Source organism: Sander vitreus, chromosome 13, assembly GCF_031162955.1.
Source record: "Sander vitreus isolate 19-12246 chromosome 13, sanVit1, whole genome shotgun sequence".
Lineage (NCBI taxonomy): Eukaryota > Metazoa > Chordata > Actinopteri > Perciformes > Percidae > Sander > Sander vitreus.
Window position 1 is genome coordinate 1,868,119 of NC_135867.1, and position 22,798 is coordinate 1,890,916.

Consider the following 22,798-nt stretch of genomic DNA (forward strand, 5'->3'; position numbering starts at 1 on the left):
AGACTAGATATTGTCTTAAATTTTGGATATCGTAATATGACACAAGTGTTGTCTTTTCCTGGTTTTAAAGGCTACATTACAGTAAAATTATGTAATTATCTGAACTTACCAGACTATTCGAGCTGTGTTATTACATCCACATAACTGATGATTGTTTATCAGAAATATTATTGTGTACATCTTTTGTGAAAGGACCAATAGTCGACTCTACAATATAGTCGCAATATCCTTATTGATGTATTTGGTAAAAAAAAAAAATTTGATTTTATCCATATCGCCCAGTTCTAATCTTGGTCAGATTGTCATGGAACTTCCCGTGAATATTCATGATAAGGCAACTGCCTACCTTTCATCTACCACAACCACCAGGTCAACATTTCTCCTTTATCAAAAATGTTGGTCTTTGACTAAATATCATCAAAATTGTACATGAAACTTTCCGCAGATATTCTTGGTCTCCAGAGGATGTATCCCAATGGTTTTGGTGATTTCATTACCTTTCCTTGAAGGCCACCATTAAGCCAAAAGTTCCAATTGTACCTACCTACCTACAAAATTTCACAATGTAATGTTTGTCCCCATTTACAACCCTTTACATTCTCAGCCCAGTCACATGGCAGTTCGTGAAATGGTGACGTTATTTAATCTACTGATTCGTGTACAGGGACACGTTTTTCTTTTTTTTTTCGTGTTGGTGAGCACGCATTTTAAAGTAATGTATTTGAATGTGAAGCATATTACGTGATAACAGCACGATTATGGTAGTATTGAAAAGCCGACAATCCACGTAAGGAGGTTGGTTGTGGTGGTGGATGGGTCAAACAACACAGGACTTTCACCCCGGAGACCGGGGATCGTTTCCTTGAATCGTTCCTTTCCGCATTCTTGTTCTCCTAACCACAACCTTTCCCCGTCTTTCTTTTTGTTGTCTCCATTGTTATCGCTGGCGTTTAATTTCCCCGTTGTTGCCCCCCAGAGACCGCAGATCGTGTCCCGGCGGTCGTTGTAGTCACCGTCTACCGCGTGTGGCATCCCCGTTTTTGCATCCCCCAGAGCAGGCCAGTGTCATGGCAGTTGTCGCCGGCGTGCGGCATTTAATTTCCCCGTTGTTGGGTCCCCCAGAGACCGCGGATCATGTTGTCACCATCTCCCCCCAGCTGCAGCCCAGTCGCATGGCAGTTCGTGAAATGGTAACGTTCCAATTTCGTGGTGACCACCACGAAATAATGCAGAAAATCTTTTCCCTGTACACGAATCAATAGATCAAAATATCGTGACCATTTCACGAACGGCCGTGAGACCGGGTTGACATTTTAGACACTCCTTGAGCTTTTCTCTAGAGCCCAACTCAGACCAAACTTTCAACTGTGCACATGGCATATCTGATAATGTAATAAACATTATGCACTGGAATTCACTTAAAACACAGAATGAATCCTTTGGTTCAAATGAGCTTTAGTGCCACCGTCAGTAATATGATCATTTTAGCCAAACTAAGTCTATACGAATATCTAAATAATTACTATGTTGTTGATTCTTTTAGTCTGGTTACTTTGAGGATGATCCTCTCCACTCTGAAGATAAACAGTTTGGAATGCAACGATCATAAAATGAAGCCAATAGGTTTATGGAAATGATTCTGTCATGTTTTTATCTTAGGTCGGATTTGTTTGTTATTCTGTGTAATGTTAGTAGCTATCAATACAGAAAAAATGCACTAACAGAATAAATAATTTTTTTTTTTTTAAATGTAGTGAACCAGTACATAAAAGAATGAGCTCATGAAGGACTTTTTATAAGCTAAACCCACATGGATACAACACAAGAAATGCTACTTTGAAGCCTCTTAAACTAAGAACAATACACTCACAGGAAAAATTGTCTGAGGCATTGCAGACATCTGACAAACACATCTCAGCACTCAGAGAGTAAATGCATGGCAGTAAACAGCAACATTACTGTCTCCTTGATCTCATGGTCATTCTGACAGAGAGACAGTAGCACTGTTGTAGCAGTTTCATTTTCAATTTGTCATTGTATAAATGGCTCTTGCTTTTTCACTACTTTAGTCTCATCATAAGAGCAAATAAGAGCAGGTGCAGAAATGTCTCTGGATTCAATCCACCAGTAGCTGTGGTTGGCAGCACTGGCAGAGGTTACAATCATTTTCCTTCTGAACATAACGCTAATCTTTTTGCCTCCACAATGTGAGACATATTTCTGCACAATTAGCAGTAGACCCCATGGTGGCTCCAGGTTGGAGGCTGTGTTGATGCCTGCTGGGAGCCGTGCTGTCTGACCGCCAAACCGCTTCCACATCTGACTGGAAATACATCAAAAGTCACTCTGCATAAGAGCAGCGTACAGGCAACTCCTTATTTGATTTGAAGTATCGCAGCCATTTGCTCAACTGATCCCATCGGAGAGCAGAAAATAGTAAAGTAATTGGGTGATCAATCTGCCAATGGCAGGTTTCCATCATAGGGTAGCTGAGCAGTGTGCCACCATGGCCCCACTGAGTAAGTACAGGCTCTGTTACTGGCTGTGATTAAAAGGCACAAGTCTTTTTCTTATGTTACTGACAAATGCAACAAAATAATGGAATGAAGTGTCCTTGAATTAAGAGTTTTCACCTAAATCTAACACCATAGTCAAAAAAGATTGAACATTTGACACAGTTATTGGTTTGACTGTGGTGCTTTCCACTTAAGCAACTGTTTGATCAGTGTACAGTACTGTTGCAGTAATAATCAATTACTAAAAATTGTTGCCAATGTTATACAAACAAGGCCAGTAGAGAGTACAGTTGTCACTTGCTCGCTATAAAAAAGGAAAAGGCTTATATATTTAAAAACCTTGGGAGATAATATTAATGTGTATTTAAAGGGAACATTGGGCCTCATGCAAAAATAACTTTTCCAAATAGATTTATTCTTAACTTATTCTGCATGTACATGTGATTAAAGAGAATTTTATCTTAAGTACAGTGTGAATAAAATCCTTCAGTGGTCTAGTCCTGTTTTATGAGTCATGTGCTTTATACATTTTAAATAAACAGGACAAAGAGAACAGTGGCCAGAAGAATGGAACAAAGACTTCTGGATGTTTGGAGTTTGGAGTTTCCAACAGCACGTAAACGCACCACTGACCAGTGATGGGGGTACTCGAGTCCTGGACTCGGATTTGAGTAGCTATTCTCTGGACTCGTGACTCGACTTGGAAATGCGCATTGATGACTTGAACTCAGACTCAAGGATTTATGAAATCGAACTCAAGCATTCATAAAATACGACTCGGAAATTGAATGAAGTTTCTGACTACATTTGTGTAATAGGTCATATTCATTTGATATAAGTAATTGATATATATATATATATATATATATAGTCTGTAACTGTTTCATGTAGGGGCAGGGCGACTGTAGTTCATGATGTGCGCACGCCCCCTACTACATGTTCACATTTGAAAGATGCAGAGCAGGGTTACCCCCGAAAAGTTGTTAAGCACAGTGGCAAGTGTCTTTTTTCGACGAGGGCCATACTGATGGCAGCATTAATGTAGAGCCCAATAGTCTCTGTGATACGAGAATCATGGACGGAATTGCGAAATTGAGAATTAAAAAATAAACTAAACACAGATTCCATAGGGCCCTACATTAAGTCAGTCCTAACTGGAGATTTGAAAATAATAAATAAATACATTTGAAAATATGACTATATCTAAATTTCCAACCAAGCTGCCTTTTAAACTGTAGTTTAAAAAAAATGCCTTAACAATACATTAAAAAATTGGAAAGAGCACTGCTAAATGTTCCATTTGTGAACGCACAATTGAGGAGAAGTCTAGGCAAACATCAAACTTCAACAGACATCTGTCAGTCTTTAGTGTCCCGGACTTGGATTTGGACTCTTCGGCATGGTGACTCGACTCAGACTCAAACACTGGGGACTCGAGCCTTGACTCGCACTCTACAGTTGGTGACTCGACTACAACACTACCAGGGACCAATACCAACTGCTATTGCTCCATAGTTTTCAGAGAATAGTTGTGACTAGATTAAACACACAAACAAACTCACTTCACAACCTTGAAACCCCACTGTGACATGGCCAAGGGAAATGAATGACTAACACCTTTCCCTGCATCATTAAGTCCTGTCAACCTCGTGAACAAAGCTGTGCCAGAAGACTCAGGCTGTGGCGGTACTGGCCAGTTCCCAGGTGTCAAGGTGTGAATATGTACAACGCTCCCTAGCACCTATAGCTGTAAAAAATATGTTTTCCATCAACTTGACTTCATTAATAAACTAAAAACAATCTTTTCACTAAACAGACCATATGGCTATGTAGTAACAGTCAGTGTTGTAGTACTCGGAGATCGGAGGTCTCGTCTCGGAATCGACCACATTTCTATTCTGTCTTGTCTTGGTCTCAGATAAAGAGACGTCTTGATTTTATTTCAAGATCGGTCAAGACCACAGATCTGTACATGGCAGAGCTTCGTAGCTGTGCCAAACGTAGCATATTTAGCAAGGGAAAACAATGGCCATTTGAAACTTATTGAACAAAGGGAGTGACACGTTTCTATGGATGTTTTGGTACTCTTTTCCCTTTAAAAATGGGTCCCAATTGGAAGATATTGTAACTGCTAGAAATCCAAGCTGACTACAGTTGCTGCCCCATTTCAAGAGTGGGTGAGTATTCGATACGTAGACATTGGTTTTTGGTGGAGTATTCACACTGGCTGGGTTCCAGGTCAACAGCAGTAGGGATTGGGAGCAGAAGTGAGGTTTGAAAATAGAGCTGGTGTGTCATTTCACGATATTACCTATCCAAAATTCAATACTATATTTAGTCTTAAATATCGATGTCAATATAATATCGATATATTGCCCAGCCCTATTTGACAGTATGAGTACTGCGGTGACTGATCTGTCTGGTGGATCGATGAGTCAGATTTAGGAGCCTTGTTGATCTGATCCCAAGAAAAGCTGATATGATGGAACGTATGATGCTCCAGTATGCAGGCACATACTATAACGCACGCACTCTTACATACGGCGTTCCTTCTCCTCAAATTCCACGCACAACTTTTTCTTTCCTGATGTGGAGAGGAGGGAGACAGCTTCCTATTTTTTTCCTGTTTCTGTATGTGACAAGTTACAGTTACTTTCCCTGCCCTGTGTGGCCATAAATCCGTGAAATGACTTGGACTCCACCAGCAGAATTCATTGCTCATGCTCATCCACCAATGCTAAGCTGTCAGATACACAGGCACGCAAACGCACGACCATTTACCCAGTGTGTCTGTCTTTACACAGCAGGAAAGCAATGGGTTATTAATCTATTATTATGACATTAGTAGAGTCAGGCGACATAATCAGATATGGCAATCATTTTGACTCAATACCTTTACTTATTTGCTAATTTGATTATATTAGGGTTAAGTGTTAATCCGCTTTACAGGGCTAACACTTCATATGATATTAATTTAAAAAAGAAGTAAAAGAAAAGCATTGTGACACGGAAAAAGTGAGACTTGGACCCAAATGCAGAGTTAAGGATTTATTTAACAAAATCAACAACAAAAAGTGTCCAGAGGTCGGTAGGCAAAAACTTACAACAAAAGTAATCCACAAGGCAAGCAGGCCAGGAAGCAAAACCACAAGAGTAAGACAGAACCAAAGACGAATACATCCACAGACAAGAAAAGACACGACAGAAAATGACAAAACGCTAGAAACTGAATCCAAGACAAATACCTACAATACCATACACTGACAATGATCCGACAAGAGACAAAGACAGCACAGAGACTAAATACACAGGGTAACGAGGTAGAACAAGGGACAGGTGACACAAGGACTCAGGAACAGGTGAAACACATCACGGTGGGGCAGACAATCAGACAGGAAGGAAAACACAAGGCAGGAAGTAAAACAAGACATGACAAGGGAGAAAACAGACTACAAAATAAAACAGGAAACAGAAACATACACAACCATGACACATTGGTCGTCTATTCACTCTATATGATCAAATCTGGAGAGTCCATTCAGTATCTGCATGCCCAAGAGGTTCCTTTCATTTTTAGAGTCTGACCAAAACCCTGTTAAATTAGTAGTGTAATAGGTTCCAAGAGTACTGTAAAGATAATTTCAATGAGAAGAGTGCATATAACTTAAGTAAAATGTTGACAAATCAATTGTGATTCTAGCCATACTTTTTTGCTGCTCTTTTGGAGGGAATTACTAAATGACAGATGGACCGATCCAGTGTATAGCGTTTATAAAGGTTTATCTCTGACTTTAAATAAACTACTTTGCATGTGAGGTTTATTTCTGACTTCGAGGTCAGGTTATCCCCCAGTTTCCAAAGTGGATGAAATACAGAAAGGTGCTATTTCAGTCTTGGTAGCACACTATACTCATACTGTGATATCAAATCTGAAAATGGCATGTTAAGGAAAATCATTATCAATAGGTTTCTGTATGGGGTTTAAATTAAAATATTTTACCATTTCTAGGGCTTCATTTTGTTTTGTATACAGTGGAGGGGCGAAGAAATGAGATATGAAAGAGCTGTTGTCAACTCTAATAGCAACACTCGCTCACTGTCTGTAGCTCAGTGTCACGCTCGAGCTGCTGACTGTAAATCAGAGCTGTCTGCTGGTCAGATGTGGTAACAGAGAGAGGCAGAGCCAGGGATAAACAGAGAGGCTGAGACTGAACGGTGGTGGTCACTCTCCTCTGACGTAGTAAGATGTAGGCATGGGGAGTGGGGATTGGTTAGGGTAAGGGTAAGAATATCAGGGTGAGCCAATTAGAGGCGGAATAAAGCAGAATAAGATAAGATCATTTAAGATAAGCCTTTATTGTCTCCTATAGGAAAAATTTGCCTTGGGCATTCGAGAGAAATGAATGGCAACACATCGCACATATAAGGCGGGCCAAACCGGCCGCCCACTGAAGCGGTTTACTGCGCCAGAAATCAGCTGTTCTTATCATATTTAATGTGTATGAGAGTGTGCTCCTGGCGTACTTTTATCATATCATAATGTAATCATAACAAGATCATGATCAAATATTTGACTTAAAGCGCCCATATTCTGCTCATTTTCAAGTTCATAATGGTATTTTAAGGTTGTACCAGAATAGGTTTACATGGTTTAATTTTCAAAAAACACCATATTTTTCTTGTACTGCACAGTTCTCTCTCACTGCTGCAGATCCTCTTTTCACCTTTTTTAGCTACAGAGTGAGACCTCTTTTCTTCTTCTTCTTCTTCTGTACTGTCTTTGATTGCACTGGCACATGCGCAGTAGCTCAGATGTAGATCATGTCAGCTAGCTAGCTCCGTAGACCTTAAAAGAAAGGCTGTTTCTCCAACTTCGGTCAGTTACAAGGCAGGATTAGCTGGGAGACTTCTAAATGAGGGCGCACATGGAAGTAGTTCTTTTGTAGATTATGGTGAACTTGTGTGTGTTGTAGCAGTGCTTTGCTATTGAGAACGAGGTAGCATGCTAGTGTTAGCATTAGCGTTAGCATGCTAACGCTAAGAGCTAACGGTTGCGGTTAGCCAGCTCGTTTCGGCTTGTGACGTCACAAGCCGTGCTGATTTTGAACAGCTCACCCGGAGACTGAAGACAGGACACATTCAGAAACCGTATCTCACTCAGAACAGCATGGATGGTTTTTATCAAAGTTTGTATGCGTGTGGAAGCACCAGAGACACAAAATAACACCCCAAATCCCAGAAAAAGTGATTTTTTCATAATATGGGCACTTTAAGTGTTTTGTAAGAGAGAGGGTACGGTGGCCGACAGGGGCAAACGCCCTGAAACTTAAGAAAACACACCCAAATAGACAAAACACAAGCAAATTAAGAAAACAACTTCATTAATTTGACAACACATGCGCAGCATTCAGCAAACGCACTGCAAATACACACAACACAACCAAATACATAAACGCACTGCAAATACACACAACACAACCAAATACATAAACGCACTGCAAATACACACAACACAACCAAATACATAAACGCACTGCAAATACACACAACACAACCAAATACATAAACGCGCTGCAAATATGAAACGATGCAAAAAGAAAAGCACACAAACCCAGAAAACAAATGCAACGAAAAAACGCAGCATCCAGATTACACAACAGAAGTTCTCCAGACCTCTAGAGGGAGCAGCTAGTGGAACAGCTGGATTTTCGACCCCACAGGAAGAGAGCTCTCTGCCTTTTTATTAGAGTCGGGTATGGCTACAGCCTGGAGAACTCCATAGACTGTATATTAAATTAATATTATTATTATTATTAATAACATAATATATTAATAATATACAGTCTATGCTCCCGTCTCATGCCCTCCCAGCTGGTGCCTTCCCCAAGCTTCAGCTTTTCAAAATAAAAGCTTGCGTCTGGTCCGCTATGTGTTTGTGCTTTGGTGTGTTGGATGTTTGTGAACTAAACAGTACGGCAATCATGCTAATGACTACAATAACTCCTCTAGAGGGAGCAGCCAGTGGAACAGCTGGATTTACGACCCCACGGGGAGAGAGAGAGAGAGAGAGAGAGAGAGAGAGAGCAACTGCATAGATATTAAGTCTATGTTTGAGATATGTTGTCTCTCGTTTGGTGGGTGTCTCGGCTCAGGTCACAGGTGATACTCAATCAGCAGAGACGTCTGTAAACTCGTGGTGATAAAACATTTAAAACTGCATCAGCGTTTAACGTTGACGTTTGTTTAAGCCGTATTACATAAGAGGGTTTCATTTCAAAGTCCGAAAGGCGCATTACTGAAGTATAGGCCTCCTCAAGTGTAATATTGTGATTATACAACAACGGTTACCAACAAATTAAGTGATCAATCTGTATTCCTATTGTGGAGCAATTCGCTCTTGAAATACAAAAAACAGACAGGATTTCTAGTCCCTCCCTGTTTAGTAAACCAGCCGATTTACCGTGGGATTTATCAAACTGAATAAATCCCGCTGGCACATATAAACACAAAACTGCTTTGCTAACTCCATCGTGTTGTAAGACATCTGCTGACAAAGTTATTGTAGTCATTAGCATCATTGCCGTACTGTTTAGTTCACAAACATCCAACACACCAAAGTACAAACACATAGCGGACCAGACGCAAGCTTTTATTTTGAAAAGCCGAAGCTTGGGGAAGGCACCAGCTGGGAGGGCATGAGACGGGAGCATAGACTGTATATTATTAATATATTATGTTATTAATAATAATAATATTAATTTAATATACAGTCTATGGAGTTCTCCAGGCTGTAGCCATACCCGACTCTAATAAAAAGGCAGAGAGCTCTCTTCCTGTGGGGTCGAAAATCCAGCTGTTCCACTAGCTGCTCCCTCTAGAGGTCTGGAGAACTTCTGTTGTGTAATCTGGATGCTGCGTTTTTTTGTTGCATTTGTTTTCTGGGTTTGTGTGCTTTTCTTTTTGCATCGTTTCATATTTGCAGCGCGTTTATGTATTTGGTTGTGTTGTGTGTATTTGCAGTGCGTTTATGTATTTGGTTGTATTGTGTGCATTTGCAGCGCGTTTGCTGAATGCTGCGCAGGTGTTGTCAAATTAATGAAGTTGTTTTCTTAATTTGCTTGTGTTTTGTCTATTTGGGTGTGTTTTCTTAAGTTGCAGGGCGTTTGCCCCTGTCGGCCACCGTGAGAGAGAGAGGTGGATGCGCTCAGAGCTGACAGCTGTCAGCCAGGCTGTACGGCTATATGAATAACATGATTTCTCTGTGTGCCATGTAAACATCATATCCCAAATATAACCAAAAATGGGATAAGCCACATAACCGCAATATTGCTGTCCATGTTAACACATGATTCAAACTAGATGCTAGCTCCCTCCGTGGGTTTAGCGATACTCAGCGTCCATAGCAACCAGTTTATCTAAGGATTGAGTTATAAAAATGGACATTGTGATTAACAGTGGATGGATTGTTGGTGAAATAACATATAATTAATTGGAAAAGTATTACTGTGAACAGATCAGAGAGCAGAACAGAGCTGCTGTCGGCTGCTGCTCCTGTGCGCGTTTACATATCGTTAGCATTAAATGCGTACAGGACTACGGCTGCCAGTGCCACTGTTTGGACATACTAGAGCATGCTGGGGATCCCAGACAAGACTCCATTGCAGTAGTCCAAATGGGTGGTAATACAAGCATGAATGGGGGATTCTGCCATGGAGTCAGAGGGTGATGACCAGAGTCTGGAGATGTTTTTAAGGTGAAAAAAGGCTGATTTGGTGATGGAATTGTCATGGTGAACTGGCCTCCACTAAAACCTCTAATCAAAGGAAATGTGAAGAAAGTGTATATAAACAATCCCTGGAGGTAGGGAGACAGTGTAGTGAAGGGGGTGTTATTATTTGCAGGGGGTAATTTCATGGAAATCTTCTAAGTGGAAAACAGTTAGGCCTACATTTTGATTATTTGAAAAGGCGAGAAAAGCCCCATTCCAACTCTTTATAGCACCGAATAAGCCTATGAGCCTAATGACACAATCTCTAGTCCTCAAGTAACTATAAAAGAAACTGGTTTGAGAATCTAATCACAAACAAGGACAGGAAATGGAATCAGGAAATGGAATTGATGCAAGATGAACGATAATCAAGGAACTTTATCCCCCCCCCGTACATTCTCCTTGATAAGTTGAGTGAGAAAAAATATAAAGCAATACTAATATTACGAATAAGACTTATCTTAATGTATTTCTTCACCTGCACTGGTACACGACAAAAAAGGCAAAGAGCTTGTAAAAGTCCATCATGCTTAACTAAAGTTAGATTTATAATAATTAATTCTTTATTAATCCCGTAAGGGAAATTACAATGTTTTCAATATGTTATTATACACATTACACACAGGCCTGAATTCTACACACACATGCTCAGTAACCATACATGCACTAATGGAGAGTAGTCAGAGTGAGGGGGAGCTGTAGCTGTCAATGGACAGGTGCCCTGAGCAGTTGAGGGTTTGGTGCCTTGCTCAGGAGTCCTCAAGAGTGCTGTCCAGTCCAGTCTACCACAATACTTTCATCTATTTCGTATGGGGGACTTGAACCAGTGACCTTCAGGTTCCCAACCCAACACCCTTCAGATCTTTAACACAGGAGTTTTAATTCCAAACTATTTTAAAATGCGGCTTCCCTCACACCTTTGTAAAGTAACAGTAAATAAACGGGGGAATCCAGTTATACCATCAGTAACAAAAAGTATACACAATCAACAATCATCTGAAGTGCGGAGCGCAGCAACATGACCTCATTGGGTTCAAAACATCTCATCAAATTCAGTCCCTCCAGAAAAACACGATTATGCAATCGCATAATTCAATGCATAATCAGCCAAAGTCCGCATATTTATGCGGGGGGGAGACGACGCATTTTTTCAAATACGCCGCACTTTTGCAGTTGCCGAATTCCGCACAAAATATGTGGGCCTTGCATGATTTCATAATCCCCGCATTTTTGGTGCAAAAAAGTCCCATATATCTTAGCAGAAAGATGAAAAATGTTGCGTTTACTTCACACAAGAGCAGCCATTTTCCCCTGTTGCCATGGGAACGTTATGACGTGACGTAATTATGCGACGTGAACATCATCGATGAAGCCATAATGAAACCGTAGTTTTTGGAAGTTCCCGCATATTCCATCGCATTTTTTAAGAAAACGTGACGCATAATCAAGGATTTATAACCGCAACAATCACAAAAAATCTCCGCATTTTTCTGGAAGGACTGACCAAAGAACTGCAGTGGTGGAATGTAACTAAGTCCAGGGTACTTCCACATTTGAGGTACTTGTACATTTACTCAAGTACTGTACTTAAGTCCAGATGTTGAGGTACTTTTCATGCCACTTTCTACTTCTACTCCACTACATTTCAGAGAGAAATATTGTACTTTTTTACTCCACTACATTCATCTGACAGCTTTAGTTACTAGTTACTTTACGTTACTTTATAAAATCTGATGTTTTATTATAAATGAAACTAGCCAACAATGTAACGGCCTACAGTGAAATGATTAGCCGAATAAACACGGAACAGTTTGCATCTTTTCCAGTTTCTAAAATGTGAGGATTTTTCTACATTGAGTACTTTTAATACTTTTAAGTACATTTTCCTGATGATACTTACACTTACACTTTAGTAACATTTTCAATGCAAGGCTTTTACTTGTAATAGAGTATTTTTTTTTACTTAAGTAAACTGTGACTGTGAAACTTAGCCGTGTCCTCGGTGGCTAAACTGGAAAAACTATAATTATGTATTAACTTTTTTCAGTTTTGTTCTGATCTATTTTGAAGCTAATTGTGCTTGGAAAATATAATGGATGGACAGTAGCTTAAGGGTGGTACATGAACAAATGATTTAATTAAGAAAATTGGGGAATAGGAACTTGTACGATTGGCAAATGTTTTCTGGATTTTGACGATGTTGTTTATTGAAAGACAATAGATTGAAAACACTTTAATAAGGTTATGGATATTTCAAAAAGGGTTTAGAACCCGAAAAGCATTTTGCTTTTCCTGCTCCTGTTCGGACAAGCGTATTTGATTATTTTGCTTATTCTTGCTTTTTCTTAAAGTGAAATACTTTATTCTTGTATTTTACGTTTTTTTGTTTATTTTCTTTGTATGTTGTTCGAAATCAAACCATTAATTCATGGTGGCGGTAGCTCCATGAATTCATTCAAAAAAAAGGAGCCACAGGTGTTAATAGATAGAGCCATGGTTTCATGAGTGAAAGGACAAGAGGTTACTTCCACAGCTAGTTTTCCCAGCATCCCGCCGGGGCTCTTGTTGCTATGGTTCCTACCTCTCCAGAATCACTACCACCTGGCAAATAGCATTTGACATCTGCGGCTTGCTGTGAAACAGACAGCAGCTAAACATGGAGTGTATGTCTCCTGAGAGCTGTTTGGACGTTTTGGTTTAATTCTTTAGAAATCTGATGATCGGAAAACGTTGGCAAGTGGCTGAGTGACTATACCAGGGCAACACATTCTCACTCCCATCGCGTCAAAAAGCGATGCCTGGTCAGGTGCTTTTGGCGTTTGTCATTGGCGCAAATCGTCTCCTTTAACGTCATATTTAGACACGCTTGGTCGGGACTCTTGGCGTCATTATTTGACGTTTTGGGTCAGGACGTATGTTTAAAGCTTTAGTGTGTAACTTTTTTATATTAGTGAACCGTTACTCGTTCAAGGCATTGCCTACGATCACAATTGGTATCCAGTCCCAGTACAAAATGGTATGGATTTAGTGGAATATCAAACCTAAAAATGTTCTTAATCTCGTTTTGGACCGATAGCCAGAAACTTGAGATTCTTGGACATGACCACATTAGATGTCCATAAGTGCCACAGCTATTTTTTACATTTCACACATAATGATGAGCACATAGGGTCATATTTACATCGAGTAGCAGGGGTAACATGCAGTCTGTGGATAATCTTATATTGAGTCTCATAGGATTTATTAGAACATGTAATTTTCTTTGCATTCAACAAGATCCTTTTCCACATCCCCTCATCCAGTTGGGAACCAAAATCTTCACCCCAAGTTTCACTATTGATCGTAGGGATATTGACAACATTTGAGAGTAAATATAACTCAATGCTTTCTTCTTTAAAGAAGAAGCCTTTAATAGTATATTTTCAAGCGGATTCGTATTCAAGCCACTCATATATGTTGGTATAGAATGGATATATATCAAATTCACTTCTGAGTTGGGAGAAAGATAAAAAAATCCCATCTGAGATCAGGTCTTGTATTTGAGAGATACCAGCATTGTTCAAGGTTTTAAAACCCACATCTAAACAAGACAATTCAAAGTCAGGATTGCAAACAATAGGCGCCAGAGCAGGGAATTGATTTTTAATCCCAAAGTGTCAATGTACTTGATTCCATGTTTTAAGGGTATTTCTAGCAATATAATTATCTTTCCTTCCCTGTAGTGAGATTGCATTATTTATAAAGGGCATATCTGACAGAACCGGTTCACATCCAATATTTTCCAAATCCAGAAATGTGGAATTAGCATAATTATTTAACCATCCAGTAATATATCTTATTTGTGAGGCCCAGTGATAATACATTATATTTGGCAATGCTAACCCCCCTTTGTGCCTTGGTAACTGCAGTTTCTCCAATTTAAATCTTGGGTGCTTGCCCTTCCATACAAATGTACTTATCAAACTATGTAGTGATTTAAAAAACTTAACTGGAAAATAATTGGGTGCATCTGCAATGGATATAATAGCCTGGGTGAGACATTCATCTTAATAATGGCATTTGAACAATATGATATAATAATGCCCCTTAAATAAGCCTTAGTTATTTCCCATAAGTTTGGAGGGATTTGTGTATTCATTATCATTCTCCTGGATAACATTTTTAATTCTTTTTGAGCAATGGAACAAAAAAAAGGGGGCAAAAAAAAGTGAAACATTTGTTCAGATGCAATGAAGTTTTGCTGACGTGATCCACAACTCTATGAAACTACAAAGGGTTGTGCTCAGAAGATAAGAAAATACATTCTGGTGGAACTTACTGAGCGATGGGAGGAGGGATATAAACCATCACAACCTTGGCTTCTGGTGCAAGACTGCAAAGATAAAGGATAGCAGGCTTGGCGGTTCCCCTCAGAGATCGACTGCAGCATCCATATGGTGATTGCAGAGACCTTTTGGCACCAACAGAAAGGTAAATGTAAAGCTATACCTCACAGGATAAGGCATGAACCAACTGAAGGATGTTATGGGTGAAGGTTGAAACATTTCATCAGAAATGTCTGAAAAGCCACTGTTTACTCTGAGAGTTCTATCAGAATATGCTGTTAATGTTTCTCATGTATACCTTATACCTAGACACAATGGGTAATTCAACAGCATCAAGGCTTGTTGACCGGAGAAGTTTAAAGTAGAGCCGCAATAAACACTTGAATGAGTTTTGCTGCATGCAAATCTTCTGACTGACATGAAGTTCTTTTTGAATTGTTGTCTTTGAGTTCTCATTTTTCAGAGTCTCGTGAAAGTGTCATGATTCTGTGGGCAATTTACTTTAAAGGGTGGGTTACGAAACAGATTTTTTCTGAAACTTATGCAACGAGTTTTTCAGGGACTTTCCGTTTAGGTGCTGTTAAGGATAGAATGGGAGGAAGCACGGGGATTTCAATATTTGGCAATAGTGATGGTCAGGATGTTTAATGGAGAACATGTGAGATGAGGGTATAATAAGCAGCTGCTGAGTAGAGTGGGGCAGTCTTGTACAAAGTACTTGAAAGCAATGCTTGAGTAACAGTACAAGTATCTTAAAAGTCATAAAATGACTTTGGTAGAAGTTAAAGTCATGTTCTAGAATATTACTTGAGTTAAAGTCTTAAAGTATTTGATATTTACTGTGCTTAAGTATCAAAAGTAATTGTATGATGTTAAATGTACTTAAATATTCACTATAAGTAAAAGTAAAAGAAAAACCTGGATTATGAACTTTATTTTGGCTTCCTTATAGTGAAGCATAATATTCAGGGTTTCCACACACTTCTTAAACATCAAATTCAAAGTCTGACATCAACAAAGAGAAAAACAGAACAGAATTTTAGTTTTGTTGTGAGAAAGAATCTTTCACTCCAACGTACGAAAACATTTCTTGCAAGTAACGAGTAATGAAGATGCTTAGAGGAAATGTATCGGAGTAAAAGTATACATTTTATTCAGGATATGTCATGGAGTAAAAGTTTCCTGAAATATAAATAACAAAGTAAAGTACAGATATGTGAAAATTCTACTTAAAAGGTGCAGTAGGTAAGACTTATAAAACTAACTTTCTGTCATATTTGCTGAAACTGACCCTATGTTCCAGTAGAACTACATGAAGCAGGTAAATAAATAAAAAATCCAGCTCCTCTGGCTCCACCTACAGCCTGTAGTGAGATTTGCAAAAATCCACCACTCCCTGTTCAGATGCACCAATCAGGGCCAGGGGGGGTGTCTAACTGTGTGTCAATCACTGCTCATGCACATGCATTCATTCTCCCTTGTGGGGGGAGGGGCTTAGGAGAACGTTTTCATATTTTTTGGCTAAGTCCTGGATCTACACAATCCTACCTACAACACCTTTAAGTACAGTAATGAAGTATTTGTACTTTGTTACATTACAACACTGGAGTGGGGAGGTATTTTTCTGCAGAGAAATGTCTCATCACTTTTGTTTAAATAGAAACGTTTCATAGCCCCGTTCTGTCCCTCAAGATCCTTCTTTAAAGTATTTTTCTCGACATCGTCAAGCCACAACACAATTATTTTCATTATTACTGTGACTAACTGAGCGCTATATAAACAAATCTGAGGTTTAGGGTTAAAACGTCATAGATGTGACTGAATGAGGAGTTACATGAATGGGACTGAGTAGAACGTCTGTTTTATTTTAACTATGTAAAACAGCTTCAAACATTAACACATTCTCATTAATGGGTTCGTACGATATCATACAGAAATGTATGCACACCAATTTTGTAAATATGATACCTTAGAGCTCCGTGAGATGTTGCCGCATTAGCGACTGTCGGTAATTAAGTTTACCCGATGAAAGGTAACTGTGATCCGGGTACAGAGCACGGCAAGCTGCCCGTTGTCTGTAAGGACATTGCGGTTAAGTTTAGGCAACAAAAAGTGAGTGTAATGCAGTGACGTCAGATACGTTTTTGATCCACCCTATTCACCTCCCTACGCGGCCCACAGTGTTCTTTTCCAGCAGCAGTCAATGTGGGGCATACAGCAAAAAAATATGTGGAATGCTTACGAGTTACAGTGCTTTACTTTTCATAGCTATATGTACGGATGGTTCATGAGAACAGATTGCAAACATCCACAGCAGGTTGATAAGGGAGAGAGTAGGGCTGATATGGAAAATGTGCTAACTTTCAGCAACACTGGAGGGATCTTTGAACGACCACATTAATAAAACTGGGGGTCATTTCTATAATTACAACATGTGTAATCTTACTCACCTTACAGGCAAACTTCACAATGTAAAAACCGCCTCAGCATGAGTTAATTTGCCGCAGGATAACTGTTACAAGCAGTTCATGCACTTAATGAAGTTATAAATATAACGATGCATTAGTATGACTGTAGGCTCTGTAGAAGCTGTGAAGCAGAGCAAGGTAACTCAGTGTCAGCAGAAATGATTGGGAGGGTTTCTTCCTATCTGTGTGTGTTATGAAAAGAGAAGTGCCTTTGTCAGGGTGGGCCGGGACGTTAATGACTCACACAGATTCATTCCGTTTTGTGAATGAGAATTAGATCTCGAACCGCGGGAGAATAATCACCTTTTATTTCAACTCTCAGTAAAGAGGGAGTCTCTATACAGCATGATACAACAGGACCAAACGTTATGTTAAGTTAAATGTTAAGACTAGTGGGTGGGAATCACAGGGTACCTCACGATACGATAGACGATACACGATAGCCTGGAAATCCAGACCCAAATTCAAAAGATTAAGGGTCTGGCAATGAGTAATGAAAATGGCCCAACTCGCTGCACGCAATTGGATAACACTACGACCAATCACAACAATACACGGGGTGACGTATCCAGAGCCCCATACACTTAGCTACCAGCGGAGCTAACTGGTAGACTGGTAAACTCTTGCTGTATCCGGTTGGCAAAACAGCAAAAACGTCCTTCTTGCAAAGGAACAATTCGAGCACCGCCTTCTGTTCCTTGTGCCAAGTCTAACTCATTCATTGTAGCGGCCAAAGCCGTTTCAAACAACTGGTGTTCATCCGTAGCCATCTTGCAATGTTTACTAATGACTTCGACGTCGCATGATACAGATAATATCACGATACAGCAATTCTGCGATAATCAATGCATTGCTAGACAATCATATAATGATCACGATGTTGGTCTACCTATGAATACAAGGTACCTCTTCCACTTTGGCTAGTTCACTTATGTTCAAGTTTCCCTCCTTCATGTGTTGAGCGCCACCTCGAGGAGCCATGAAGTAGCCACGCTGGGAGCAGGGAAATCTATTTAGAGCGCCTTATTTTATTCATTCAAATATCGATATTTTGGCGCCGGCATATCGATTGTTGTATGGCACGAAGAAGGACAACGACAACTTGCCGTATCAATAGTTTGTCCCAGCCCTAGTTAAGACAGCTATAACAACAATCAGATACATTTATTTCTGACACATTTGTCTTGGCTTTAACTTTGTCTGATTACCAACATGTTGTGCTTGTTGTCCAAAACCAGCTGGACATTTGTTGAATTGTATCAATTGCTCCACTTAGACTTGCCATTTCAATTCTGCTCAGTTTGAAAGTGGGGCAAAACTATGCTGGGATGTAAGGACACCGGATTCCTTGAACTCATTTTGAATGAGAAAAGGAGTAATTTGTCCCACACTAACTGGTGCCAAAAAGCTAACAAGCGAGTCACAGAGATGTCAGTCAAACAGTCTGTACACGCCCAAACAGACGTGAGATGAGGTCTAATCCGACAGAATAAGTCAAATCACCTGTGTGGATGTACGATAGTTGCTGCATGCTCTCCTCTTTCCATTTCAAACAAGTCAACATGCTGTTCTGTATCTATATTATTTACTGTTTCACAAACACATTGCTCCGGTAGATGTAGTTTGGGTAGCCTTTTGTTGACACTGAATTTCTCATGTTTTAAGCAAAGAGCTTAAAGTGATTTGTCTTTCAGGGATTCGTCTTAAATTTCTTTTTTAGATATTTCGACTAAGATCCATTTTTTTATTTGTATTATTGGTTGTGTTTCCACTCTGACGCTAACACTCTCAAATTGGCAAAACATCTTTAAGGACTGAATTCTAGGTTAAGTAAACCACAGCGAGACACAAATTCAAACACACAGACACACCTGCAGTGTTTTCCCTAGGTTTGTGGAAGACTTAGGTGCACGTATTTGACGGGGGGTTTAGGGGTCATCCCTCAAGAAAATGTTACATTTTTCAATAAAAAAAAAATGCAATTTCACATCATTTTGGACCATTATTATTACCATATCTGTCTAAAACGTTGGAAAAGCTAGAGCAGATAATAAATAACACTCAAAATGGCTATAGAAGTCCACTGGGGAACGATTACATTATAGTCATTAGATCTGAGAAAATTTGGCTTAGGTGGTGCCTAAAAAGGCTCGGTTGCTGCACCCAAACCTCATAACAGGTAGGAAAAACTGTGACTTATCTTCCTGCTTTTCCCACATTCTTACAGAAAATGACTTCTCTTTAAATGAATGTGTGAACCCCAAATTAAGCACCACACTGGAAGTCTAAAACCACACTTTATAATTAATCACTTTTTCTTCCCTCGTCCATAATGCACTTGCTCCCGAATTTATTATTCAATGCTGAGCATTGATTTGTGGTACTCTGCACAGAAACTGCCCAAGATTGTTCTCGCCTACATTGTAACAGCAGCCATTCAGCCAGAGACCAGAACTGATTGAAGATCACTTCGTCCTTGTGTCTTCAAAGCCTTCATTACAGCCTGAGTCATTTCTTATCAACGGACTGTGGCAGTGAGAGCGAGAGGGAGCGTTGGAGCAGACGGCCTGTAGAGGTTAAATCCCTTCCCTGCAGCTGTGTAATGTTCTCCCATCCATCCTGACGACAGAGGGCCCAAACCCGTCCCGGGTTCCAGGCTATTTTCACACAACTAAGTTGCTCTTTTACTTCCCACCCACGGGGACGTGTCAGGGCAGAGGGGGAAGGTACAATGTAGAAGGAAAAGGTTTCCTATTGTCTTTGTCTGAATCGTAATGTAAAGGTTTACTGTATTGGATGATTGTCAAGATTCATTTTGATTAAAAGTGCTAAAGAATTAACCGGACATGCCGGATGGTTTGTTAACACAGAACCATCTGAGAAGCCGTCATTGGAAGCTGTTTGGGAAAGGGCAGGCACTTTAAAAAAAAAAAAAAAACCTGGCAAGTGATTGGATGAACCATTTGTCTATTACGTCTGGCATTTTTGAATGAACAATCACGGCCGTAACACACACCTTAACCATGGCCTCACCGGACGCTGAATGGTTCGGTTTGCTGCTGTTCGGACACAAACGCATTACTTAAAAAAGGAACAGTATGCGATGCTACGCAAAGACTGTTGATATTTGAACTCAACTGCCTGACACACCCCCCCCCCCCTTCAGAAGCTCCGCCTCTCAGATTCACAGACATAACTAATGGCCAGCAGGCACATTCACATGCTGCCTCCCCCCATACAATCAACTGTCACTGCCTGATGGCGATTGGCTGGAATAGTGTTTTGTGGCTCGTGCCTTTCTGTTTGTTTTTGTATCCAGCCCCTTTGCCACTGAGGTTTTTTGACGGTCATACAACTGCTCTAACGTCTTATAAGGTAAAGTCACATGGATAAGTATCTTATTTATGAGATAGAGTGGGATTACTTGCATTGTTATATTGTTTGAGTAATATATTTTTTTGCCGTATAACTCTCACATTTGTTCAAAGAATGCAATACTATTGTAGCACTAATTTTCAATTTTGGTTTCCACTGCCGGAGGGTTTGGTCGCTGAGCTCTGATGGGTGTTAACCTCTAAATGAGTCTGAGGCAGCGGAACAACATCTCATTACCATGGAGACGAGAGGTAAACACATCCTTCAACGAGGGACCGTGATGGAGAGCGCTAATTAACAAGGAATTAAACACTTTCTTAAGCGAGGGCTGGGGAAAGGAGAGTGAAAAAGAAAATAACACACACACACACACACCAGGCTATGCAACAATGGAAAGGAGATGTTTACTGCAAAGAGCTGTAGAGAAACATGAACAAATTCAGTTTTATTCAGTTGTCATCTAAGAAATCCCCAAAAGTCCTCTGATTAGTCTGGTTTCTAGCTGCCGGGTTTAGTTTGGTCTTTGTGGTTGTTGCCTATGCTCATATCTCAGAAATGGAGCTTGAACAATGTAGGTTGGCTTTGTGCGGAGAGGTCAGAGACAGACTGAGAAGTTTTTGAAACCCTCTTGGATGAGAAGTTTCAGAAGTGTATAAAGCTACAAAAGCCAGATTTCTCAGCCCCTGGCCAAGTAGTTATTTTGTCTTTAGTGCTGATCAATAACTCTGTTTTTCGGCTATGTGGCTGGCAGATTCTTCCTTGCGATCCCTTGAATTTTTAACTCTGATGGAGGGAGAATATGCTAACCAGTCAGCACTATCATATACATGTAGTTCCTCCCTGTCCAGAAAAAAACTTAGTAGAAACTAGACAAGCAAGCCAGTGCTACACATGGAGGCTTCTGGGTCCAGCAGGTCCACTCAGTTAACTATAAGATACCACTTTTCTTCAGTCTGTCAGCGTATTTATCGGCCTCATTGTGCTTTAAGGTTTTAGCATCTCATAGGCAATTTTTTGAAACTAATTTTAATCATGTGCCTCATAGAAAACCTTATTAAAATACTACACAACATGAAACATTCGGTGGATCTGCAAAATAGTCTCTGGACGGAACTTATTTTGGTGGAACCTTTGCACCCCGCAAAAGAAAATGCGACATGCAATATTCAGGCACAAGTATGGAATCAAACTAAATATAAACAAAAACAAACATTAATCTTAATCGTCACACACACTGCATTTTAACCCATCCTAAGCATTAGAAGCAGTGGACAACTAAAAGCATCTGGGCAGCAACTTGGGGTTCAGTGTCTTGCTCAGGGACACTTTGACATGTGGCTGGGGGAGCCTGGGATTGAACCGCCAACCTTGCGGTTAAACAGCAAGAGACAACTCTGCCTCCGAGCCACAAGCCACCCCAAGACTCACCCCACGTAGTATTAAAAGATTCAGCCATAACCAAGCAATCGACTATGACGTGACCGTTCAAAACTCCAGTACACGAGGTAGAGTTTTACCGAAGTGACGCCAATCAATCGCTCAAATCTGTATTTTCTTACACATGGAGGAGGAGGTGTGTTGTCTGTGCAGGTGTGTGTTCTGAGTAGAGCTGGGCGATATGGAAAAAATCTAATCTAATAATCAAATAATATTATGATATAAAATTGAAGACGATATCTAGCCTCATATATCGATGTCGATATAATGTCGATATATTGCCCAGCCCTAGTTCTGAGCAGTGATGAGAGTGTGAGTGTGTGTGTGTGGGTGTGTGTGTTAGCGTGTGCGTCGTCTGTACCTTTGTCGCTGAAGTCGTCGACCAGGATGACCTCGGCGATGAGCTGTGGGGGGGAGCGGTTGAGCACGCTGTGGACGGTCCTCAGCAGCGACGACCAGCCCTCGTTGTGGAACGGGATGATGATGCTGGTGTTGGGCAGCTTCTCCGCGTACAGCTTCTGTTTGCAGCTAAAATAAATACAGAAATTAGGGCTGCGCGATATATCTCTTTCTTATTGTCATCGCGATATTCTTTTCAATCCTCTGGGTATCATTTTTTTCAGTAGGTGTTCTGGTATTTTGATCTTTTGTTATCTTATTTTATTACATGGATTGGTTGAATTCTAAGGCATTCTGCGGTCTGTTATTTCTTGATAACAGACCGTTGCTAAGTGTAACACACCGTTGCCATGCATAGCAGAGCGTTGCTATGGACGCAGTTCTGTTCACTCTGGAGGACAGCTATCAGTCCGCTGAAAGAAGTCCGGTTCATTTATCAGCTGTGGCAAAAAGTGGGGAAACGTGGATCAACTCCTGTCCTCCAATCCAGGCAATGACAGCAGATCTGGT

General features: G+C 40.2%; 1 protein-coding gene across 1 annotated transcript in view; it reads right to left on the minus strand.

The window, feature by feature from the left end:
* Positions 1-22,798, minus strand: part of LOC144528198 (polypeptide N-acetylgalactosaminyltransferase 10-like) — an 89,147-nt gene that overhangs the window by 29,966 nt on the left and 36,383 nt on the right. The window contains exon 4 of the mRNA XM_078266676.1: positions 22,251-22,417. Coding sequence (XP_078122802.1) covers positions 22,251-22,417 — 167 coding nt within the window. The remainder of the gene's footprint in view (positions 1-22,250; positions 22,418-22,798) is intronic.